The sequence below is a fragment of the Toxorhynchites rutilus genome, chromosome 3 (genome assembly GCF_029784135.1).
Source record: "Toxorhynchites rutilus septentrionalis strain SRP chromosome 3, ASM2978413v1, whole genome shotgun sequence".
In the NCBI taxonomy this organism is placed as follows: Eukaryota; Metazoa; Arthropoda; class Insecta; order Diptera; family Culicidae; genus Toxorhynchites; species Toxorhynchites rutilus.
The window spans coordinates 124,008,660-124,036,155 of NC_073746.1; the positions used below are offsets into that span (position 1 = coordinate 124,008,660).

At 39.8% G+C, this 27,496-nt stretch overlaps 1 protein-coding gene across 2 annotated transcripts; it reads left to right on the top strand.

The window, feature by feature from the left end:
* Positions 1-1,168: 1,168 nt before the first annotated feature.
* LOC129775405 (uncharacterized) lies at positions 1,169-26,722 on the top strand. Of its 2 annotated transcripts, none has more exons than XM_055780123.1 (4): positions 1,169-1,649; positions 8,011-8,509; positions 8,578-9,247; positions 14,920-26,722. In XM_055780123.1, exons 2-4 carry the CDS (start codon positions 8,366-8,368, stop codon positions 15,168-15,170), a joined length of 1,065 nt encoding a protein of 354 aa, XP_055636098.1. In that variant the 5' UTR covers positions 1,169-1,649; positions 8,011-8,365; the 3' UTR covers positions 15,171-26,722. The 2 variants fall into 2 exon arrangements, with proteins under 2 accessions (XP_055636098.1, XP_055636100.1); XM_055780125.1 differs by having other exon boundaries at positions 1,169-1,559.
* Positions 26,723-27,496: the final 774 nt, after the last annotated feature.

The following is a 27,496-nucleotide window of genomic DNA, read 5'->3' on the forward strand; positions in this document are numbered from 1 at the left end:
TTTCCAGCTCTGCTGGAATGATTTCCCGGTTTGTACACTGTCCAATGTTCCGCGGTGACAACCACGCGCGACGTGAGAAAAAAAATCCCAAACGAAAGAAGGAGAAAAAAACACTTGTCCGGTTTTGTAGCTAACGAGACCAATCGAATATCCGGAGTCGCAACAATCATGTCTGGCTACCACAAACTTTAGACATGGAATGACCCAGATTTATTGATAAAAACAACTAAAACAACGGAAAATGTAATTGGTCTTATAGATACTTGACACTTGAAAAATACAAAAACATTCGTTTACGCTCAGCGCTCGCACACACACATATGAAAATCATGCAATGTGACTACATTACCCATTACCAATACCTACACACTAGAATATCAATTGGAGCATTGTTTGTTTACAATGACACAAACCAGCAAGATCATCACCTAGTCTTATAGAAGTTGTAAAAATCTTCGTATATCGATATATACGGCTTAATATGCGTATAAAATATACACTTTTGCGGGTATTTGCCAGTTATATCATCATCAATCATCCAAATATGTGTTGGATGTATGTATATCGCCTCCAATTATGGCTATTCATACGATTTAATGTTTGCTGGGTGGTGCCCACTACTACCCGTCTATGGCGCTGCGCACAGAAATTGACAAACTGTAGCCACACTGAGAGAAATAATTGATAAATATAACAAATTTTTCAGTAAATGCTACCAATCTTTAGCCTTTTTCTACCATACTAATGAATAAAGATGTCAAGAAGAACCATGCAAAATTAACAGAAATAGAAAACTGTTTATAAAACTAAAATAAAAGAATAGTTATCTGAGCCCAAAGTCTGAAATTATTCGCAAAATATTACTACGGTTTAGCCAGCTTTATTGTAATGGAACAGTAATATAATGCGCGGCAACCATCCTGAATTATTAAGAGACGAATGAACTCTCAGAATTTAAAGTCTCTTTAATTCAATACCTGCCTGCCTTGAATTATTCCAACTTCAACTGTCGATTCAAACATGTTGTATTCCAAATCCGATAGATGTCTCAAGACACAGTCTCAATACAAATTTACAAATAACCACCCTTTGCGTTCTTTCGTTGAATTTCATCGTCCAGTTTCTCTCCGAATGTCAATCCATTTTGCTTCTGTCACTGTTGCGATATAGAGAAAACTTGGCGTTTTGCGTGAGCCGCTCGTACAAGGAAAAGATTATAATAGAATAGTTTATCTGTAAAATCAATTTCTGTTGTGTTGAAAAACTTTAGGATTCCACTATACATTGACGGTGGTGTGTACTGTTCTAATTGCGCGATAGAATCATCGGAAAAGTGTGTTATTAGTGTTCGATTTGTGGAAATCCCAACTTCTCCTTCTCCGTTGTCCGGATGTGATAAAGTGCAATAGTGGCGAAGGAAAAATCCGTGCTATGTGTGTTTGCAGTTTAAAGAACAAACAAATCACTGTAAATAGCAATATTGCGTATCTTGACGCCGTAGCGTAGTTATGAAATACAACATGTCTTGCCAGCAGACGGATCATCTCCGGAAAAAGCAGGTTCGTAGCGGACCGGTGGACTCGATTGAATCCCAAACGTAGAGGAAAATTCGCTTTCGTTAAATTACGGATATCACGCCCCACCCGCAGGTAAATGTAAACAGAACATACTTGAATGTGCGGAATAAATTGTGCATCTTTCCTGCAGGTCGGTAGGTCTATCGAAATCTTAATTTGCATCTCACTTGCTAATGTGTGATTATACCTGACCCATGGGGACTACGTAACAAGACAATATACTTAACCAGTAGCTTGCGTACACAGTACGCGAGTTTTTGTCGTTTATCTTCTGTTTTTTATCGTCGCTGTTGTAAATTAAGTCTGTTGACTGTAGTGTGGGTATAATTAAAATATGTGTCGCAAGAACATTCATACCTATATATTGGGATGATTTTGCTGGGGTGCTCCTATTACATACTCAAACTGTTGTTGCCTGTTTGTGATTGCATAGCTCCAATTTAGTGTAATAATTGTAGCTCAGTTTTAATTGCACAATAATTCCATTTGGATCTGACAAAAGGGTCTAAATGTGCTGGTTTGTTCCCAAATAATTTAGACGGAACTCCGAAAAACACATAAAGTGCTCAAAACAGTGACATCACTTTGAACTAATTTTTGATTGTATTTCGATTTGATGAATAAATTAGAGCATGTAGTATACTCTTCTTTAGTCTTTGCGGAAGAAGGAATCGCCGGTCTAATCGGCCCGTTAAACAAGTATAGCTATGTGAATGACCTCACAAGGACTTTCGATGTAAATAAAACACAAATTGTCGGGCAATAATGTGAAGGAAAGACAAGGCTATAGTTTTTTTTTTCTTGTTCGCCCGATAGCACGTGAAATTGAATTCACCGAGAGACGTTGTGGCGTCACTCTAAGGAAGAAAGTTAATTATAATCCGCAATGCAGTATGGTTCGTTTGAGCACGAATCGGGTTTAGTAGGCTGGCTCGAAAATGTTGTTATGATATGATTCAGTCAGACATATTTTGAGAATGTTTGTGGGAGAATCACCTGATCATGTAATTTCTACAATGAAACGATTTGATTCAAGGAATTTATGTGTAATAGAAACGTTTCTATAATCACTGTAAAATCAATGCTCAGCTGTGGTATCCTATAAAATGTGGAACCTTGGAGCAAACGGAGTGCGATTCACATACAACATCCACGTCACGTCTACGTTCCGTCCCGTCACGTTGCGTCATTTATTCTTCCAAGTATTTCTTATGCAAACATTGACATACACCGGCAACGGAAACTTCGACTTGGCGTTGCTGGTGTTGTGAATGCTTCAATAGGAATTGCATGTTTGGGTGAAACTTCTCCACCGTGAAGAATGTAATCTTGACTACATCACACAACCCGCACGCAAACAACACAACACTTCGAAATAAGCAGTAATGACTACCGACTTCAAACCCTTCATCTGAACCCGCTGTCATTTAAACACTTTTCTGCACCTTCAAGTGCGACATGGCAAACGCAGTCAGCTATGTATGCAGCGATCACTACTACTAATGTGCCGCCTTGCGTAGAAATGGTTAGAGGCGAATGAACTGCAAATTTCAAAACCTCTTGAAAACAAAAAAACTATGGGTGGGTTACACCTAAGATATAACCGCAAGGTTGACGTAGGACTACCGTTGACGTCATTTGAGTATATTAATTAAACCAGTGATTGAATATAACAATTCATTCATTGTGATAGATTACATTCTTTGTTGTATGTCTGACGTATGATATGATGCCTTGTTCATTTCATTCATTTGTCGTGGACTTCAAAAATATGTGAACAGAAGAATGACTGAGCTATAAATGTATTTTACACTTTCCTCTGAAATTATTGCATCTTCCAAGTGTACGTACTTTTCGAGTCGCAAGTTCGCTTGATTTGATGAACTTCAGGCACCCAGTTTCGATTTTGACATGTAAGTTGAACGCATATTGTTCAATCGACGTTATTGCTGCAAATTGTTATCGATATTTTTCCAACCGATATACGTAGAAGTTCAATGAGCTGAAGACATGGAGGGATATCCTCTAATGCAATCTTGCATAACCGAGTCAAAACGTAGTATTTATACCGCTTTTGAAGTTCGCACACATTCCGGAGTGCAAAAATGCCTGCGGGGACAAAAGTACATGCTGCATCTATTTGCAATACTGATTTCCCCAGACTCCTTGGTTCTGAAGTCTGTGTTGGGGAAACCGGAAACCGATCCGAAGAAATTCTTGCGAATACAAAAGTATCAAAAGCTTTGCATCTATTTTGCAATGCCAATTTCACCAGGCACATTGGTTTTGTAATCTGTGCTAGGGAGACACACAGATTCATTCGTTTATATACAGTGTGATTATTTGTGTGATTTCAATTACCTGTTTTGAAAGCAAATTTTAGGTTATTGAAACATGTTTTCGGGTTCAGTAATTACCAATTATACAACTCTTGGACATTTTATCTTTGGAATGAAGTGATTATCATACCACTCCGTTCAGCCAACAAAAAGGGATTAACATTCAAAATCTTGCACTCCCCGCGTCACGCTTTCGTTTTCGTGTAAGTTCAACACTCTGGTACAGAAATGAAAGACATAGTCCTACGTCAAGAAGAAGAAGAGAAAATTCCCTGGTAGAAGTCAGTCATGTCAGTCGATGTCGAAGGACTACGTTCGAAAAATATTTGACTTTTAAACAGTCCAGATTTCTCTCAGGAAAAACCGCAACTACGAGATTCGATACATGGACGGTTCCAAAGCGATACTAGAAGTTATTTTCGAGGTAGGTACCCGCAACAACTCTATGATATCCAGCAAGAAACTAGCCGACATCTATCAGGTATTCTCTGCGGAAACAGCCAGAATTTTTGAATTTGTCACGATTCCGTCAACCAAGCCAAGATAATTCCCGACTCGGCTAGCGCCATCGATGTGAAATATTTGTTGCCGGATACCCTCCTCATGTGGGTTCCCAAAGCTGCCGATCGCTTTACCGGAATCATTCACTTTGGGCAGCTTCTAACGCATGAAGGGCCGCTGGATGATCTCAAATTATGGATTACCAACACATTCAGCACATTTTGAGCAGAAAAATGGTCCGCTGTGGCGAGGCTGTTCATCTGGAAGATTGAAAACTCTACAAATAGGTTCGATGACATGAAAGCAATGAGGAGCAGCGAATCCGTCCCGATTATGAACCAGCCACTGCAATATGTCACATAGCTTCTTTGCGGTGCATAACTCGGTCGAACAAATCCTTCCTGTTTTCTCGAAATATGAATATATCCGGAAATTCTACGGCATCAGCGGAAACATCTGTGATGTCCTTCGTGACGACCCATCGAGAACCGCCGCTCAACTCTGTTTCTTGAAGGAGACCGACCTATACTTCAAAATTTAAATAACAAATTGTGATCCAGCCCGAAGATACTTTTTCCTTCCCCTTCTCGATTAAGAACCCCGTAGACTGCAGACTTTTTGTCGGTCGATAGTTTGGTCGGCTCCTTAATCAGTACGGAGAGGTATGCATATACAGTGTCGGACAAAACATTAAAAGCACTGCTCAAGCAAAAAAAGAATGTGACTAAACTTTGAGGAAATATAATCCAATCCAGTGCTTTAATCCATTTATAATAATTTATTTGCCGTGTTCGAAGAAATTTATAACATCTGTAGTTAAAACAATAGTCGTTCATTAAAAAATGATCATCATTAAAATCACAGTCTCATTCCAGCAATCTTTCTCAATGTTGAGGTCCAACACAGCTGTTTGGCTCGATACAAAGGAAGAATGGAAGATAAATATCGCACACAGTGGTGCAATTTTGTTCGGTGAAAGAACCGCGTCGAATTTCATGCCTTCTGATGAAGAGTGATTCTGCATTTTTGCCCCACATCATTTCTGCATCTGTACTAAGTGAAACCTGATCCTTCTGATCCATTTCCACTATCAATTCTCTCTTCCACGATAATCGCAAGGTAACCACGCTATAGAGACGACCCTCCTGACTGCGAATATCATACTAACTTTCCTTTCCTTCCTCTGATGACTGCAAGGATGTGACGGCTTCGTTATTGATTATTAAAAGCTTTCTATGGTATAACTGTCAAAGATTCCCGGCGCCTGGCGTTTGATTTTACGGCAGCCAACAACCTCCAGCACGAGTTCAACCAAGTTGCAAAACTTGTAGGAAGGGATTGGGCTTCTAGCTTCATGAGGAAACATCGTCTGTCTCTTCGAACCCCATAACAGCGCTCCAAGGCAAAGCGTCGGAATCCTCAGAACCGAAATCCAAGATGAGAAAAATGGTTAAAAATAATTCAAAATGAATTTCAAATGAAAAATGTTTTTTTATTTTCAATTCAATAACGGTTATGTTTCATTTTTGTTTATGTTTTCACAATGGACTTCAAATAAATATTGTTTTTTTTCGAACTTGATTTGTTAATTTTATAAACTTGTGTTGTGAATAAAAAGAATTATGTTTCAAATATAGGTCATTTTCAGATATTTTATATTGTCAGTCTCCTCCCTCCTGAAAATTTCCACTTGGTATGTGGATGACCCGTTATCATATTTCTAGGTGCCAAGAATCAATCAACATAAAACAAAATCAAGTTCGACCATAACACCCATTACAAAGCATTACATTTGCCCCACAATGGGACAAAAGTGCGCATTTGCCTTTTTGTATTAAAAAAGCTTTTAGTCCAACTACTAACACAACTCGAGAAATGCAACGTTTTGAAGGTAATATATATATAGTTACAATTTGATAAGTAAACTGGATTTTATTTGCTTCTATTTCAAGAGTTATTGGACGACAACAGTTGCGCACCTTTGCCCCGCACTACTCTATTGACCTAAAAACTTTTTACTGTTGTTCAAAAACTGCGTTGGGAACAATCTATTTTAATCACAAAAATCTATAAATGATGAATGATGAAGCACAAGTTCATCGAAGTCAAGATTGCTCAGCGGTTGATGCATGTCGCCGGATGGCCGTAAAAGCACTATATATCGTGCTCGCCCTGGCCAACCTCAGTTTTTATTTTGCTACCGTGCCGAACGGGCGTTCGAAATTGTTTGCCTCAGAATGCATTCTCAGAATATGTGCGAAGTAAGCATAGTACAAAGCACACACTGACGGACAGAAGCGATAAATATTCAACGAGAATTACCGCGTCGGTTTTCCTATTGTTATGCAGAGACTGGTTGAGAGTATCAAACAGGTAAAGGTGGTGGGGAAGCAAATGTGTGAACAGCTCGGGCCTAATTGTATCTAGCATGAGAAGAATGTTCGCGATGCATACTGGGTACGCCAAGTGCATTGGCAATAAAGACACGAATCCCATGTATTGTCTTCAACTGCTTCTACAAAACCACGGAAACCCATCAGTCCTTTTTTGCCCTACTAAAATTTTCGGCTAGAGATATTTTTAAAAATTTCGATGCATTCGAAAATGATATCCAAAGTAATCAAAAATGAATTGAGTTTAATAATTGTTCGCATGAAGAGAGCTACGGTGTACTCAGCTTATAGAAGCTTTCTCAGACTTTCTTAGTTCATTTGCCTCTAATCTAAAAAAAACTAAAGGGAACACTCGGCCTTGAGAAAGGCTATTCGGAAAATCTCGCTGGCGCTGCCATCTGGTCGCTGGTAGGTTAAGTGATAAATCGTGAATGACTTATTGGTGACTTTTTACGAACTATCAATCAATTTTCGCGAATTCGAGCATAAAAATATATTTCATAATAATAAGATATTGCTCAGCTGCATTCTTCGTTGGAAAACTGAGAGAAATTTTGTTCCACAACGATTTCTGTCGACACTGGCACCCCACCACACATCCTTTCGGTTTGGATTTTCTGATACAATTCTGAAAGTATACATTCTTTAGATGCCGGTTCCAATATGAAGGATTCGATAGAACTGTATTTTCATTTCACGTCAAACACACACAGATGATAGGCAAAAAGAAGAAGACTGGTAGAAGTTTGTCAATGTTCAATTTGCAAAACTATTCGAAAAATATACTTATTCAGATACAACTGATGATTGCATATGACGGTAAAATTTCTCTAGTGTTATTGGTCAGTTTCTGACTTTGAGATGCCTAGCAGACACCGAAGATTTTTTGATTTTTTTGGGAGTTTGTTGAAAGCTGCAGAAAGAGAGTAATAGAACCATATGAATGTCTTCATGCACCCCATGCATCTGAATAAGCTTATTTTTCGAACAGTTGTGGTTGACAAATTTTTTCTAGTCTCATCTATCCCCTGTAGATGCCCTCATCTATATAGAGCAACATGGAATGCTGACTGTGCTTCACCACGTATCTAGAAATTCATAATACTAAAGCTATACACTATTCAATGTCAGTCCCACATATATTTCCGTTTGATCATACAAAAATAATAAACCGCAACTATTTCTTTCTTATCTTTACAGACATTAGTCATTTTCGAGAGTGGCCTCCATGAATACTATATAGAATTACTTTAGTGCAGTTGAAGTGGATTAGGAAGTGACGATAGCAGAAATAGTATCATTCCCATTCAATACGGGAGAGATCGACAATTTACCATTCATAGATTTCCACCATGCGTAACTAAAGCAAAGAGTTGAACACTAACTAGTGTGAATACCTGCTGAACACAACAAATCATAATAGTGCAAGAATTTGTAGTGACATGCTAGCTAGACGGTGCACCGTCTCAACATAAACCATCCTAAAATATAGTTGTATGTGAAAATTGTTCTTCAATAAGAAAGAATACACAAGTTAAACCGGATTCGAGCAATCATGAGAACGAAACATTTTCTGTTAATACTGTTCACCGTAATAAGTACAAGTATTTTGCTGATACTGCTAGGTCCGGCCGGACAGCAAAATGATTCAATCAAGAGTATCGTTTCACAAACTCACGAACGGCTGCGGAATTTGCAGGTACAAATACTAATTTCGTTTGATATAAATACAATTTTATTAATGTTTAACTTCCTGAAACTCAACAGAACAACCTTCGTGATGCCAGCGAGCCCCACCCAGAGATGAATCCTAAATATCTCGCACAGCTTGGCTTCACCCAGTCGCTGTACAACGGGACGAAGTGCAATTTTTCAATAGTGACGTACGCCCTCCCTGGTGAACTAGCGTCTACGATACTGTACGCGCAAAACATCGCCGCGAAGCTCCCGACCGAGCAGCTGCTGATCTACGATCTTGGCTTGGTGGAGAGCGATTTGCACACGCTGCAAGCATTTTGCAACAGCTCCCGCTGCTCTGTGATAAGCTACGATCTAGCCTCGCTGCCATCGTACGTAACGGATGTGAATATGCACGCGTTTCGGCCAATCATCATTCACGATGCGCTGGCTCGAGCGCGTACCATTCTGTTCACCGAAAACAGTGTCCGGTTACGGGGCACCGGAAGGGAACTGGGTGATGTTCGGGCAAAAACCGAGAACGGCAGCGGGGTTATGGGATGGACCACCCAACAGGCGGTAACCAGCCGGACTCATCCGAAAATGTTCGACTATTTCGACACGGATGCGGATAATTTTCTGTTCCTGCCGATGATTTCGCTGGATTTCGTTATGTTCGTTGGCACACCAGCCGTGAATGATAAGATTATGCTGCCGTGGGTGCGGTGCATGCTTACGCCCGAGTGTTTGCATCCGATAGGTGAGTTTGTTGCTTCCAGTGTGTGCAACCTTTCAGTGTCTGTTGATAATAAGACAAGAATTGTATTCATGTTTTTTTGTATACGAGGTCCGTTAAAAAAGTATCGCGACGATGGGGCGCTTGCTGCGTGCATATGTATTAGTAATCTTTTGAGCAGGCAAAAGTGATGACTCGATAGGATTTATGTGGTTCGATTGAGCTTAGTTTAATTAATTATTTTAGCGGAATAGCTTCTTATTTAAATTACGCGCTACTCTACATTAATAACATGCGAACATATTTGTCTTTACATAGAAATATTTACTTTTATCGTCAAAACTATATACACGGAGAAAATTTGAAATTTCTGTTATGGCTATGATCCGTATCAATGGAAGCAGATTGATTATTCGAAAAATTGCATCAGAACAGTGCTAACTGCACATTGGGCTTGTATAGAAGGATTAGGTGAATATATTCCAATGTGGGCTTTGTGCTTTTTGACCTGGTATGTAGGTCTCGTAAAAAAGTAGACTACACCAAGGTTTTTTTTACGCGGGAGATACGTACCTCGTAAAAAAACCGCGTTAATTGGAAAAAAACCCGCTTAAATAAAACCGCGTTAATTGGAAGATCCGCGTTAATGCGGAAACCAGCGTAAAAAAAACCATCTCACCTAATGATAGATATCAAATGGGACTATCCTTACGTAGAACGGAAGTAAAAAGTTGAGTGTTGCTCGCTTCCGAAAACCCGTAGTTTTTTCCTGCAATTTCGTTGGTTACTGGTAGCTATAGTTCGGGTTTCCTCCCGAATGGGGTCATCTGCTGTTGCTAGGAGATTCCCTTGTGATTTGTACATTCTACTGCCGATGTACGTGCAGTACCACTGTTGGACCGTCCACAGCTAAGTGGACAGGGAAATCCATTCACGAATCGCTGCCCGTAAAAACCCCGTCTTGTCGTACCGCCCGGTGAGCTACCCGGTACCCAACACCTAAAATTCCCGTAAGAACCGTGATAAGGTGCGGCACTAATTTCCTTCATAAGCGCTAAGTTCCGTTACAAGCACTAATTACCGTAATATGCTCTGAGGGAACATAATAGAAAAATGTGAGGTGAGGAGAAGATGTGATATTGCACTGGTATTTTTATACGCGGGTACCGCGTACCGTTAACCGTTAACCGCGTTAATTGGAAAATCCGCGTAAAAAACAGCGTTAATTGGAAAATCTGCGTAAAAAACCGCACAAAAAACGTGTAGAAAAACCTGGGTGTATAATAAACATTCGTGTGCAGATATACTTAATCGATTCCGCCAATAAAGCTGTAGATTATGTTGAAATTAAGTATATATTCAACCAGAAAGATCAACCAACGTTCAGTTATGATTTCCGAGTCTTTAGAGCCGAATGAACTGCAAAGTTTAAAGCCTCTCAATAACAAAGAAAGAAAGAAAGAAATGATTTCCGGGTACTCTGAGGAGAAGTAAAATATGTTTATAAACGAATTGAACGGAGACGGAGAACATCCATCAATTAGCTAATTCATGGAAAATACAAGGAAGCATTCGTGAGCATTCGTCTGAACACAAGATACATTTAAGCAACGCATGACTGAAAATTTTCATAATATATTTGCGATGGCTCTTGTCACTGTCCATTTTGGTCTGCATTTTTTTTTTGTTGTATTGAGAAGAATGTTCCATGACGGCCAGGAATCTGAGAAGGTCTAGCTAGGACGTGATAAAATGAGCTTTATGATTATGTTTGGCTCAATGAGACTTTGTAGGCTATACATTTTCGTTGGTTTCGACGAATTTTTGAATAAGACTACAATAAGGCTATAAATGGATCTGAATGTCAGATTTTGGGATGAAGGAGAGAATGATTTGGTACATCGTAACATGACGTCAATGTTCTTGGGGCGTTCTCAAGTATCATAGATCAACTTGCAGCCTTTAAAGAAGGTCTGGGAATTATATATTTGAACAAACTTCTTCTTGTGTCGATGGGTGGCATAAACGTAAATTATTCATATTACACGAGGTGGTCTTTCAAAATGGTGAAAAAAAAACCTGAATTTGAATAGCTTTGGATTGCATATTTTACACGGTTCATCAAAGGATTGATGGATTCAAAATAAATCGCCAAAATTAAGCGACAGACAAATCTTGAAATTTCGTCTGAGATGCGAAGCACTTGTTTCAAAGCTTATGAAGCGTTGATGCATCCATCATTGATTCCAATAAAAAAAATGGAGGGAAAACGATTCGAGAAGGTTTTGGCCATTGACTATTTTGATATTTGACGGATTTTGGACGTATCAGTCGAGTTCCAGCAGACTTATCACTGAAACAATATTGTTACCAACATAAACAAGTTTTCTCACTATGATCCGAAAAATGAACGACTGGAGCATTTTTGGAAAGGATAAGTTTACGGAACTTTTCACCAAAAATGGTCTTCTGTCTCGTGTGGAAACCCCAACGTTGAGAGGACTTTTCCATTCATGGCGAATGTTTTTATGAACACATGTGAGAGGAAACGGTTGTGCTATGCGACAAGTTTATGATGCTTTACTTCATATTGAAAGGATAGCACCAATAAAATGTTGAGCTAGTTAATTCAATTCTCATTCTCTTTACCGTCTTTACCATACGAATCTGAGTTAATGAAGCAGAAGCGAAATCTTGAAGGTAAATCGAAGAAAATTTTGGAAAACGCAGCCGAAAGATTGCAAGAGAAAGCATTCAAAAGATTCCAATTCCGAAATAAAAAAGTACCCCATATCAGTCTGTACCTCATATCAATCGTAATGCATCTCTCTTGACTCAAGGAATCCAGGGTAGAATGGTCACTGGCCGGCACAATCTTCAGCTCGTGTAGAGCTGTCATGAGCGGTACAATCTTTGGCTCTTGTTGAATGATCAGTGGCCTGCACAACTTTCAGCCCGTGTATGCGTGTAAAGAATATGTGTAAATGTTTATCGATCGGTTAGGAGGGATATGATACAGGAACGGAGGAAACATTAAACGTTGACATTGGCGATTCTGAGGAACAGGTATAGATGAAGCAGAAGATCAGGATCACGGCTACCTAAGATATCCCGGACGCGGATATCCGATTGTCTGCCTAGTGCCCTCAATGCTCTGGAAAGCTGAGAGCGGGCAGCATGGAACTGAATACACGACCAGACAACATGCTTGATGTCGTGGTAGCCATCGCCGCAACCACATATATTGCTTGCTGCAAGCCCAATGCGATAAAGATGCGCGTTTAGGTTGTAGTGATTGGACATAAGCCGAGATATCACGCGAAAGAAATCACGACCTACATTCAATCCCTTGAACCATGCACTCGTTGAGATCTTAGGGATAATCGTGTGTAACCAACGACCGAACTCATCTTCACTCCGCATGCGCTGCCAACTAAGCAGTCGTGCACAAATTACGTAACGCGAGAAGGGTGGGGGAGGAAGGTCGAGGTTGCGTTACTTACTGTGTATTAGAGATAGGAAATTGGATTAGGTAGAGGGGGAGAGGGGGTCCAAAATACGGATTTTTAGCGTTACGTAATTCGTGCATGACGCCTAACAAGAGTGCTGACGAGAAATGTGGAAAAAATCATAAGCAATTTGCCTTTCAAAAAATGTGCCTTCTGATACGCCCACCTAGCGAATCCGCTTTCTTATTCCCCGGAATCAAGCAATGGGAGGGAACCCATACTAAGATAATCCTGAGTTTTTCGCCCAAAACACTCAATAGTTGTCTTATTTTTGTTAGGAAATAAGATGAGCGTTTATCAACTTTCATTGAGCGGATTGCCTCTATTGAGCTGATACTGACTGAGAAAATAAAATAATGGGCAGTGTTTCAACGATCCCTAGAGCACAGGATAACTTCGATATAACATACATTTCACATTCAAAATTGTACGTTGTACCGAATTGTACGTTATATCGAAGCGTAAGAATGAACTCAGAAACGTGATTTGTATTACATTATTGTGTTGCTGTTTGAGTAAGGTTAGTAAATAATGATGAAATAGTTCAACTAGCGGATGCAGCCAACCTTGATTCATTTAGAATCCGGAATCACAAAACCACTTGTATTTCGGGAATGGTTAAAGATACAAAATATCTTTCAGTATCAAATTACAAATAATTTATCGTTTTTAAGAAAAAAAAATTCAAAAAATTATTCCTTACACTTCGAAAATGTGTACGTTACATCGAGGCAAAATGTACGTTATATCGAGTGACGTTATATTGAGGGTACGTTCTATCGAAATTCTCCTGTATATCGCACCCAGCTCAGCGACATACACGAAACAAGGATCTCTGAACTTGAAAGAGGCACTATAATTTTCATTGAAGATGCCGAAGCCAGTGGACCCGTTTATGAGTGAACCGTCAGTGATGAACATTCTATCAGATCTAACTCCATGATATTCTGGCGAAAAGATCGGCGGAATTAAATTGGGGATGATTTGGGATTGCATCGATTTTTGAGGCTTGGACAGATAAAAAATAACAGAGGAATTTATGGGGTTTTATTATTCAATTATTTATAGCATTGATGTTCAGTAAATTTAGTGTTCAAAATGAAGTGCTCGGAATTTGAGTTTGTTCAGAATATTTCGTGCGAAAATTTGATTTTCACGATAACATACGCAATCCAACACATTTGCTCAATCGGACTTCATTTACTAGTGTCGCAGATGTTGAAAGTTTTTTGAAAATCGAAAAATAACCCAAGGGGGATAGTTTTGAAAAAAAAAATTTTTTCGGACCACCCTAAAATTTCGCCCTAACGAAAAAATAAAAAAATACGGGTCTAATATTTTTTAATAAAGAACAAAACTACCACTTTTGATGGAAATCTGAGAACCACTATATCGGTTTGACCTGGTTTGGCATGTATATTAAGGTGCCAATGAATATGGTCATCTCGAATTTCAGGAGGCGATCTGGCGTAGTGGTAACATCCATGCCTCTCACGCTAAAGGTCACGAGTTCAATTCTCACTCCCGACATTCTTCCAAAAATGGAAGTAAAAGTGACGAACCAGCCTAATGAGTTGAAAATCACTATAATACAGATAATAAAAAAAAAATCTCGAATTTCAAAAGGTCACCCCATAAAAATGTTCACCACCTCGAAAAAACACCCTATGCAAAATATCAGTTCCGCTAGTTATCTCGATTTTTCATTCGGAACTTATTGTGAAATGTTGATTAGCACGATAATATACCCTATGCAAAATATTAGTTAATTCGGACTTCATTTATTGGTGTCACAAACATTAAAATTTGAGTTTTTCTGAAAAACGAAAAATCACCGAAAATCGAGGTTTTCGAAAATAATGTTGATGCCAAATGTCTTAAAATTGCATTACTCGTCGAGATTTACAGTGTGATTACAGGGTGATTTTTCGATTAGGATTCCTAATGAGCTGCGAATTTATGCCAATGATTTCTTGATGGATTTGATATTCAATAGATGGCTTATCGAGAAAAGAAATTATGTTGTCTATTGGTGACGTGCACACCAATGCAAACGTATAACTAACAAGCTCCGGGATCTTAATCGTATTCCTTCTTAAGTCGCATCAGAAGAAATACGTGTAGCGTATGACTGTCTAATCGAAATAAAATGGTTTAAATGTCTTTTCATTCTTTTATACCCTCCAGGAGCTCAATCCGGCGGATGTAAGTACAACAAGAAGCCCCAGTATCGCTACTCCGGCTGCCACGGGTACGATACGTCCGCCTTCAACATCATACTCGGACTAACGTTCGGTTTCGACGAGGCGAAATACTCGACACACGAGGACTCGAGCAGTCTGTACTATGTGGAAACGCTCGAACAGGCTACGAAAATCCTGGAAAACCGACGGAGAAACATTAGCGATACATCGGAGCACCCTTTCACGGAAGACTAAGATAGGCTGTGGTATCTGAGCTATTCCCGTGCCACTTTTGAAGAAACAAAGTAAGATGACAGTGTGTGAACAGAATCAGTTTGGATCGTTCGCATACCTAGTGTGTGTGTATGAGGAGCAGGGCTTTCGACCGAGAGTTGCAGACGGTATTAATTTTTATTGCCCTATCGCGTTCCAACAGGTCGGAAATATAAAGTAGCATTGAATGCAACAAACGGTGTTTACAGAAGTGTTACCCTGAATACAGATAACTCTAACGCGCTATAGCAGGATAACCAATGCTCTGACATCGCATGACGAAAAACATACCAAAGCTTGAACGATTCTGGAGAAATGCAACTAGTGTAGGGTAAATTACGCGTTTTCCGTGAAGAATGTGAACGCCACACACGAGTTGGACGTGGTTTCGCGAATAATTTGATCACATTGTATATAAATCCAAGCGATATATGTTGATATTTGTGTCGATAAAGTAATTTAAGTTTTTTTTTACGATTCCGTCATGTTGAAAGGCTGATTGTTTGTTATGTTTCAATTTTAAGTTAGTTCTGCAATCGGTGTGCGAGTTCCAGTGGTGGTAAAGCCTACTTTCTTGAACAAAACTATTCATATATGTTTTCGGAAATTTCTGCTCCCCAGCAAGGCAGAGAAACATATGCTGAGTCTGATATCTGAGGCTGATTTTTTTTTCCAAAATATATATTTTTATAAAGGCTCATATGGCGTTAGCCTCACGGGGCCGGGAGTTCAATACAAGTTTTCTTATTATCTATGTTAGTAATATGTAACCGATTACTCGCGGTTGGCTCGAGGTTAGTATTACAAGTGTTTTCGTAATTGGGATGTTGCTGTCTCCAATGCTCTGTACGTATGCCCGACACGGGATACTTCCTATTGGGATGCAGCTGACCATTAATCAGCAACGCCCCCCTAGTCTGTACCTCATATCTAGCGTGGTGCGTCTTTCTCGACTCGAGGAATCCAGGATAGAATGGTCACTAACCGGCGCAATCATCAGTTCATGTAGAGTTGTCATGAGCGGTACAACCTTTGGCTCTTGTTGAATTGTTGAATGAGTGGACTGCACAACCTTTGGCCCGTGTGTCTGTAAAGAGTGTGTGTATGTATTGCCGCGACTAAGTAAAAGTTTATCTGATGTCTCCGTGGACAATAGGGGAAGCTAGTCCTAATCCGACCGGTGGTCCTGAACCACTACCTACCCAATTTTTAGTAGTGTCAAGTGAAAGGTGTCGCTGACAACGCTGACAATTTGGTTGTATGGTTACATATTTTCTGCTCCCTTCATTCTAGCGTTTTGGCACCGTTTTGTGTTTTCAATTCTAAAAAAAGGTACATTTTCGACCTGTACGGAAAATGAGTTAAGTTTTCTGTTAGATGTCGAAAAAACTAGGGAAAGATTAAATATGTGGTATAACCACATGCTTGACTATCGCTGGTTTAGTTTGAAGTTTGAAGTTGCATCTGAATCAATTCTCAATAAATGGTTCGAAAGATAAAATTCCTACGAGTTATATGCTTTGAAGGCAAACTATTGATAGAGTCGAATGAACTGAAGAAATTTTCATTCTCTATAATTCAAGACAACAACAACAAATGATTGAAACCACAGAAATCCATAAATATGGGCACCTGTTTGAAAATTTCATCTCAGTCATGATTAATATGCGGGTGATGCAAGACACGGCAAGTAAAGCAAAATTGTCGTTCGCTTTGTGCACAACGTCATCGAACAACTTGTATGCAACAAAGGCAAAATATTGAGCAATAGAAGAAGTTACGCAAAAAAAATGTATTCTCCGCTTACTCATGTTTGCCCTATACATAATGCATTGCTTGTCACTAATTCTCAAACTCTTTTCCCCCTTTATGTGTGATATAATTTGTATACCACTGCCAATAGACAAGATATCTGTCACTTCCAATCAGTCTACATAGTTATTGCGCTCGCTCTTCATTCTTCACAATACCCACTTCCCGTTTGAGAAATTTGTTGAATAAACATCGTTTGCCGGCGAGTGTTGAACGGGAATTGTCTTTCTTAAGATTCATTGTACCCCTAATGTATTGCCGAAAGACGCTATCTTACGTTGATCTCACTCGATAGAAAAAATACAAAACAAAATGTATTTGATTGCAGTAATGTATTATAAACGGAAAACAAAATAAACTATTTTGCTTAAGTAATTCAAAGTTCTAAGAAGAACTGGATTTGATTTGCTGAAAATAAAATTCCACGTGCTGTGCTCAGAGCCCCTTCGCTACATTCTGTGGCATCGGTGTTTTCGGCTTCTGTGCAACGGTTTTCGATGGTTTAATTGGTTTTTTATCCCTAGCCTAGCCTTTACCTCCTCAAACGGAAACCTTTATCGATGCTGGTGCTTAGGCTTTTGGCCCCTTTTGACCACTTAGGGGGAATCTTTAATGAACCCTACGCACCAATGCAGTTTATTTGCACAAACAGGCTCTCGGTGACACCGTTCATCCGCGGTTGCTTGATGAACGAAGTTAACTTCGCCACAGCAGCGATAACATGTTCAACCGCTGTTCGGTTATAACTGAGTAGATTTCCGAGCGGGCGCCTGCTTGTATACAGATTTGTGTGATTTCAAAGCAAGTTTTAAGCTTTAATTGAAATAAGTTTTTGGATCATTAATTGGCAAGCATATAACGCGTAGGCATTCTATCTTTCGAACGAAATGATTATCATATAATTTCGTTCAATTGGTTAGGAGGTATTAACGCTCAAAATTTTGTTGTTCCGGCGTAACGCTCTTATTTTCGAAACTTTGGACTTATATCCCAGTATAGAAATGAAAGACGCAGTCCTACGTTAAAAGTCGTGGTGGCCCTGAACCAGGGCTCAGCATAGTCACAGTCAACTGAGGATAATCATCTGATTATCTGACTGGCTATATCCGTATTCAGTTAGTAATGACTTTTGGCTTCTTCACGCAGTTTCTTCGCCAAAACGACTGAATGCGGATATAGCGTTTAGTCGCTATCTCCCTCTACCGACTCGACTATATCATTTCATTCTTCCCAGTTAAATTGTCCTCATTGCATTTTGAAGCGACTTCCCCCAAAACGAATTCATTCCTCTCTTTCTCTCTCTCATGTACGTGTGCATGCATCGATGTTTTAAGCAATGAGTGTTGAGTAATTAGCGTTGAACGTTAAGCATTTAGCGTTGAGCGAAAGTTGAGCGTTAATCGTTGAGCATTGAGAGTTGAGTGTTCAGCGTTGAGTAATGGGCGTTGAGCGTTAAGCGTTAAGCATTAGGCATTGTGCGTTGAGCGTTGAGCATTGACTGTTAATCGTTGAGCATCAAGCATTAAGCGTAGAGCGTTGAGTGTTCAGTGTTGAGTGATGGGCGATGAGGATTAAGCGTTGAACGTTGAGCGTTGAGCATTGATCGTTAAGCGTTAAGCGTTGAGTGTTGAACATAGATCGCTGATTGGTGAGCGTTGAACCTGTACGGAAAATGAGTGTTGAGCATTGCGCATTGAAGATCGAGCGTTGACTTTGCATTTGTTTTCGTTTTCGCCGTTTTCCATAAACCGGGAGCTACCGACTTCGTTTAAAAAATGGCATTCGATTTTTTTTTATTCTTTATTTGAGAAGTTTTCAGCCTCCTGAGCTGGTTCGCCTCTTTATCGACGGCATTGCCGCAAGGTTTCGTTGGGAACAGATTGCACATAAAATTATCACATAAAAATTGGACGTAAAAATTAAACACATAAAAATCCTTTTGCGAGACATGACTTAACAAAGAACTTGCTGTTTGCTTGTTGGACCAGATGGCATGGATGTCCTCGGACCATGGCTCCAGACCAGTGGAGAGGAAGCCGTGCCGTTGAAGATGCCGACGTGTTCTTATTCCCCTTCATCGTGGAGGGGAAGGAACAAGGATCTTCTTGACTGATCCATTGTTCAGACGCTAGATCTTAAAAAATAGTTCGGCATCTTTTAGGTAGCAGACAAGCGCTGCTACTCTTGCTGGATCGTCTTTCAAGATGTCTCTTACACTCCCGCTGATTCCATGCAGGTTTCGCAGATCATCGAATTTCGGGCAACCACACAAGAAGTGCTCGACGGAGTTGTGGATTTGGCAGAGGTCGCAGAGTAGATGGAAGGGTCCTCTATTGAATCCGAATCTGGACAGGATTCGTTGTTCTCTCATTCCTTTAACATCGTCAAACCTGACAATCGTGCCCTTGACTTTTCTGAGGAACTGCCCCCTCTCTGCAAAGCACCTTTCGGTCCAAAAGGTGCGGAAAGAGTTGGTGATCCACAACTTCACATCGTCAAGCGGCACATCCCGAGTGAAGAACGGTCTGGTGTGACCGATTCCGGCAAACCGGTCTGCCGCTTCATTCCCTGCGATGCCGTTGTGTCCGGGGACCCACATGAGCACAGTGTCGGGCAATATGTTCTTCCTGATGGCCTGTACCCATGGATGTTTGGACCTGGTCGCACTGATGGCATCAATGGCGCTTGCCGAATCGGAGACGACCAACAACGGCTTGGAAGATGAAGTTGTAGTTGCCTCGAAGATGCCGGCCACTTCGGTCGAGAAGACCTGGCAGATGTCCGCGAGTTTCTTGCTGGAAATCAGACTATTATTATTATCGCTTACCCCAAATCCAACTCCCGATGGTCCTTTTGAGCCGTCTGAGTATCTGATCTCGTGGAGACGGTATTTTTCTGCTATGATGGCCTTGAAATATTCTAGCAGACCGATCGAGTTCGCCCCGGCTCGAAAGTTGTCCCTAATACCATTCTCGACGAGAACAGTTGGGAACCTCCAGTTGCTCGCACCAAACCAGGATTGTTTTGCCACTGGGGGGAGGTTGGCGTGCGCCACCCGCTGCAGGATCGTGTTGTTAAGGACGGTCAGGTGGGTCTCCCCTCTGCCGCTGGTTTTCGACAAGAAACTGGCAGTCCTGGCTACGATCGCCGAGTCTATGATCAGATCGAAAGGAGGTTCTCCAATTTCGGCGCAGACAGAGGCAGCTGGTGTTGATGGCAGGAGACCGGAGACAGTCCGTAGTGCTTTGTTGTAGATCGGTGCCAGATATTTTGGGAGCTTGTCTCCAGCCAAACACGTCAGTTCAAGGCCATAGGTGAGGCGGCTGCTGATGATGGCTTTGGCCACCCATAGCCGAATATTTCTGTTGTTGCTCCGGTGCGGTTTGGAAATGGTTTTCAACAGATTCAACCAGGTGGCACAGCTCTTCTTAACTTCCTCGAAATGGCGGAGGAAGCTAAGTTTGTGGTCAACAAACACTCCAAGGATCTTTAGCGTTTTTCGGCGGGGAATGTTGTTTTTGTATAGCTGGACCCTGGAGTTGGGACCCTGATGTCTATCGCTGCAAATCACCATATGGCCGCTCTTCTGCGCTGAAAGTCTAAATCCTCTCTCGGCCGCCCACCGGCCGATGGCATTGGTAGCTGTCTGTATCCTGATGCGTGGAATCCTATGGGTGTCACCCACTGCAATCAGAAGAATGTCGTCCGCGTAGACAAACACGAAGACTCCCCCAGACAGGACCTGGAACAGGCTATTCATGGCGACGAGAAAGAGGGTGACGGCAAGAACAGAACCTTGAAGTACTCCTGTTTCCTCGTGGAAAGCTCGGGAACTGATGTTACCAATTTTGACCTCAAAGGTTCGGCGTGTGGCGAAGTTCTTGATGAAGTGCAGTAATTTCCCGTCAACGCCCCAATCTGCCAGAGTTTTCAGCACTAACGGGATCCATGTTCTGTTGTATGCCTTTTCCAGGTCCAGTGCTACCATCTCCATGTGCTGACGGTTCCTGTTGGCTTCGGCTATCACGTCTCCGAGGGTCGCGAAGTAGTTGTTGGTGCCCATACCCATTCGCATTCGAATATGATATTCGCCATTCGCTGTTAAGCGGACCTTACACGATCAGTAGCATCGACATTATCAGTAATGACAATACTAGCAAGACACACTCCATTCGGCATCTCTAGCCTTCATAGTCATAAGAGAAATATACACATTTTCGAGATGAAAACTATCAATGAAAATCAATTTTATTGTATCAGATATACATCCACATCAATAATTTGAAAGGTTTTTTGCAAACAATGAAAAAATCTAGAACGAAAGTTGTTCCTAAGGGTGGGTTTAGACTAGTGATATATTCATATGAAGAAATATGATGAGATTTATAGAAATCGCATCAACCGTTTACACTAGCGTGAACTTCTATAATGAATATATTCATATCTTCGGTGAATTTATTCACCTGAAGTAGAACTGCATCCAACTTTAGTGATTTCTCACCAGTGAGAAATTCACAAGCGTTTACATATGCTGAATTTATTCAAGTTATATATACCTCGAATAAGTGTATCATATTTATTCTCACCCGTTTACACCTATTTCACGCGAATAAATCCATCTATAGCTATAGATCTCCCTAATGTAAACCCGCCATAATAATGGTTTCTAATTATGATTTCAACAATTTGATCTGTTAATATAATGTCTTTCAGTGATGGATAAAGATGGATAAAGACCATTTTGAAATTCTTTTCATTGATCTATTCACAATTTAAAACTGTATTTTTCAATAGTAATCTCAATAGCTTATGCTTGATTCATTACCTAATACCTTCGTAGATGTCGACAACGTATCTCACCCGTATGCTTCACCCACTCATTTGGGCAAAAGATGTCGACACTGCACCGTCGCTATCGCGATTTACCATTTTAAGCTTCGTGCTCCATCGTTGTGAAGCGAAAATGATAACGGGTTTTCAGGTAGAAGAAACAAACTTTTAAAATCAAAAAGTATAAATGAAAATCTTTTTTTTTCGCATCAAATATGTTGCTATGTAATAGAGCAACAGGTTTTCTATAAATGGTGAAAAAATCTTGAGCTAGAACTAATTCTGGTGGTAATTTTATTTTATACTAATGAGTTTTAGTAGGGATTTCAGAAAAAATATAGAAAATTGATCAAGTACAGTTCAGTGCTACGTGTTTATGCATTCAAGTAACAGCAAATAATAATTTTAATTCACATTTTAAGAATTTTAAATTGCTTTGGGCCCACTAATCTGATAGAGAGTAAATTTGGTCACAAACATAGATTTTGACACAAGATGTCGCACAGTATCCTAGACACCTCGAATGATAGTGTCCCTGCTATATTACAGTAATGATGGAGCGAGATCAGAAAATCCGGATTTGCATCATTATTGCCCTTCATATTAATTTCGTCAACCTTACACGATCATTGTTATTGTCATTCTGATGAAGTAATGTCATTATTATTTATCGTGTAAGGGACCCTTTACAGTCCTTTCATCCAGTGCATATTTTTCTACAAGCATATGGTTTCATCATTCAGAAATTTCATTATTATGGAGTTATTGGGGCCAATGTTTATTCACCTAATCAACGATTTATAAAAAAAAAGTTTAAAATCTATATGCATGTATTTCCTTTAACAGTTGCACAATAAAGTGCTCAAGTTTTTTTTCACATGCGTAAAAATAAACTTCGAAACATCTAGGTACGATGATTTAAAAAAAAGGTACTAGGTACTAAAAATAAAAATAAAAATCAGTAAAAACATTCTTTTATCAAAAATTTGTCAGAAATTGAGTCAAAAATTATTCTTTTTTGGTCAATATGGTTGTAAAAACACTTTTCGTGCCGTGGTCTTATAATATTTGTATATTTGCATTCCTGGCATTCCTCGTTATGAAGTTCAATGTTTACATTGGGTCAGACGAGCTACTCGTCTGTTTTTAGTCGAGCTCGGCTTCAGGAATATGACAACAAACGAGACGAGCGCTCGTCTTCTCGTCTCGTTTTCTAGAATAGGGCCCTACATTTATTTTCCGCTCGTCAGTTATTTTGCATTAAAAAAATAGACTTTTTTCGGATGTCGATAAAAAAAAACTATGACAGATAATTGAGTTTGATAAATTTACCATGGAAGGTAATTATATTAGCTTACTTGCAAGAAAATTCTACGCCCTTGCGAGCGGCCTTCCGGCAAATAACCATAACATTCGCCATGGCGGACAAAAACATGCGTGTAGGCATGTTTTTTAAGTTCTTTTTTCGTTTGATTTATCAATTCCTTCTCAATTTTTGCGAAAAATTGTTGGGGTAGATCTTACGCTTCAGGTTTGCCCAGAAATTCTCGATGGGACGCAGCTGGGGGACGTTGGGCGGGTTCGCCGACTTGAGTACCAAATCGATATTCAACTGCTCCATCTCCTCTAACGATCGCTTCGAGTAGAGGGCCGACGCCAGATCCGGCTAGAACACCGCGTCTTCGCCCTTATGGTATTTCTTGATGAACGACGCAACTTTCGGCAGGCACTTCGTAGTATAAATTTCCCCGTTCACGGTCAGTCCGAAGCTAAAGAAGAGCGGCTTTGACATCCCCTGCTCGCTGATTGTCAGCCACAGCAGCACCTTCTTGGGGAACTTGGTGTGTGAAATAAACTTCACTTCGCAGGCCACTTCCTTCTTGGGGGAAGTAAAATACGAAGTGCCCTGCCAGTCGTTGCCATCCAGGGTGAGATAGGTCTCGTCGTCCATCACCACCGCCACGTCGCGATTCGCCGGGAAAATCGACTTGACCATCTTATTCAGCCACTGCGTCATTGGACATGTATGTCCATGTTCGCCAAGTACTTTTTCACTGTTTGGCCGGCTGCACCGACCTCCCGGCCAAGCGCAGGCAGCGAAGTAGCCACATTTCCCTCGATCTTCCTCTTTAGCATCCTTTGGAGCTTCTTGTCGCGCAGGGTAGTCGGCCGTCCGGAACCGGTCTTTCTTTCAATGTTCTGGTTGTTGTCCAATAGTGCCAAGATGTTGTAGATGCCGGAACGGGCGTATCCGGCGTCCACAAATTGCCGCACAATGTCCGTTTTCGACACGGCGGTGTACCGTCTTTGAACGCGCACACTTCTGAACGGAGTAGCTTCACTGTTTTCGCCATCACGGTTAGAGTTCGACTGAGAGAGCTTTCAATTTTTTCGGTTACTATGATTGATGCGGCATGGGTAGTTTCGTCAGTGCGTGTGAAGGTAGACCAATGAAAAATCGGCAATTTTTGTCCATTTTTTTAATACAAGCGTTACGCACTCATGAAACACACCGACCAGTAGAAAACATAGTTAAAGAGTTATACTATACATTTCAACGCCGAAGTCGCCTGAAATGAAGTTCATCATGTGATGAATAGCCGTTGAAATTTAGGGGGTCGGATCAGGACCATCTTCCCCTAACTAATTCTTTCTTGGACATACCTGAATCGTCGTTACATTCTGCGATGAATAGCCGATGATGTCTATTCAAAAGGCAATTATTCTTTGTGATATTTTTTTTTGTATTTCGAAGATTTGATTTAAAAACCACAAATATACTCAGAAGAACCGAATTGAAACTACTTTTCCGCTTCCTAGTTTCGCATGGGAATCCACATCGATCGCACTCAGTTGTATATATAGAGATATTTTCCTGCTTTCACTTGTGTGGGTAACGCAAAAGTTGGTAAATATATTACTTAAAGAAGAACTGGCGATAGTAATAAGCTAAAGTATATGTGTGATTTACTTGTAAGACATTAAATAAAAACTATGTTTTCAACAGAAAAATAACGGTGGCCAAGATGAATTTATATGATAAAACATACATGAAACGGGAACAAATGCTATGTTGAGCGATTAGATAGGACAAGCACACCGGCGCCGAAAAAGTGCTTTCACGTATAGAACGAAAAATTGAGAAAACTTAACATTTTTATTACGTACGCTTACATACTTGTTATAAATACAGTAACATAGCATTCTTTTCTCATTTACGTAATTTCAACTAAATTTGAACAAAATTGCTGGCAGAGCAAGTAAAATGTTTATTTTTACGTAATCTATGGGAAACATTGGGCGAGATAAGGCGACCAGCAAAATAATAGAAACAAAATATTAAAAAATAGGTCAGAATTGTGTTTCCATAAAAGAATAAATATTGCTCTAGAATAAATATTTGTGGTAGCTAAATTCGAAGACAGATGGTGAACGCACGCCATCCGTTCAAACGGACCCGATTCAAATTTAACAAACCTAATGTCAATGCAGCAAAATATTTGTTAAAAGTATTACAATTAATCTTACAATATGTATAAACTACCAGTCAACTAATGTTGACTATTATCGATAAACAGAAACAATACATTATTTAATGACAATGCGCAAGTTGAAGGAAACTGTCAAAATCAAGGAAACTACTAGAATTGATAATCCAAATTAATTGAAGTATTTCGTTAAATCAAGCTAACTCGTATGATTAATATCATTCGTCCGAACTCGTGCTAGCTTCTGTGGCAACTCGGAAATTGTCGGTGAGTGATAACTATTAATCTCTTTTTTATTACTATCGAGGTGTGAGATCACCCAATTTCGCAGCCAGAAACACCGCTAAACGACAATCGAGCTTAAACTGAACTGAACACCTAACCAAAGGTCACGCATTCAATCAACTTTAGGTAAAATTGGACGAACTCTGCGTTACGTTCCTTTGTTATCCCCCATCGGATAATGCTCCGAGATGCTCTAGAAATTTGCACAGCATCACACCATGAAATAGTTCAATCTACAACACATATCTCCATTAAAATCAGATTAGTAATGCTAGAGTTTTTAGATAAACAGTCAGGCCAAGCTCAATGCATTATCAATACGCAAACACACCCGCTTGTGCTATGGAAGTAGAGACGGTCAGGTCCACCTTCATACCATTTATACCAGCACAAAATGAAAATTGTTCACAAAATACAGGCAGTTCACTCCACTTCTGCAGTAGGTGTAACCTTTACCAAGCTCCGTACCTTAGTACGAACATAAATCAGAACACTGGATGCGACCAGAGAATGAAAAATAAAACAGAAATAAATATCAAAGATTACCAGAATACTAATAGAAAGAAGCTTATATCTAGTGCTGCCGTTTGAATTTAACATGAGCACCACAAGCGGGAATCAAAACTATATACAAAAGGAATCGATTTTTAGGATCAACCACAAAGGCAGAAAACATTGTTTTGCAGTTCTATTCGTTTGCTAGATTTTCGACCGTGTCAATACAGGAAAAAAATCGTTTCAGATGGCAGGATCTTCTGGAACAAATCTGTAGAAAGGTCGAATCGAAAAAGAAAAACAAACAAAGCGGTTTCAAATTCCAATAGTGATAGTTTTTTTGTGTTTCTTGTTCGACTTTTATCCTTTCTTCATATTTTACCGTTTACTTACGGATATTAAAAGTAAAGGAAAACATTTGTTGCTTCTTAGTCATGATAGATTTATAAAGTGAATATGTTATTCGTGTATAATGTCACGGTTCTTACTGATCCTGGAACACAAACATAAAAACTAGTACGAAAGGAACGGTGAAAGTAACAACATAAACTGCTAAGTTCAATTCATGCTGTTTTAAGCATATGGAAATTATTTGATAAAATAAAATTTAAAATATATATTTGAAGGAAGTGACGGGTGTTTTATTCTGCCGAAAACCTACGACAAGCACAGTGCTACAAAAAATATATGTTACGAATATATACAACGAGGTATGAGACCAAAGCAAATAGTATAATCCATTTTTGTTAGTTCGGGTTTTCATTTACACAACACGATAATTGGCCACACCTATCCGTTGACTGTTGGATAGAACACAACACTTTTCGACATGTCAATTCCAGGTTACAGTTTGCTTCATGTATTTATCCGGACTCACAAAACCAGTCAAAATTCAGATAACTCATTGTTCTTTTCAGAAAAAAAAATGTCGAGGAAACTATTCCGTTACAGCTTTGATGAATTTTCATACTTTTCTTCGAATATCATCCATCAAAGTTTGTACTCTCTGTTGGTCAACCTAAGCGGTCATTTTATTCTACAATCTCTTCATGTCTGCAGCGTACCGAGTCACTTTGGCAACCTTCTTCTATTCCCGCTGGGCAATTATATTTCACTAGCTGACTCGGCAAACTTCGTCCCGTCCAAAATGTATTCTTCGTTATCACATCCACTTTTTCTTATTAAGCGCACGGTCATAGGTCCAATCGCAGAACTGTTCATTGGTTGATCTTCTAATCTACCCCGTGGAATTTACCTTTTACTATAAAATTCCTAGTACGTCTACCAAAACTCATCATTATAATATCAGATTATTTTCAGACACAATTCTCGTTCAAGATTGTTCAACCACTTGCAAATAACATGTTTCTCCGTTACATGGAATGAATGTTTGATACA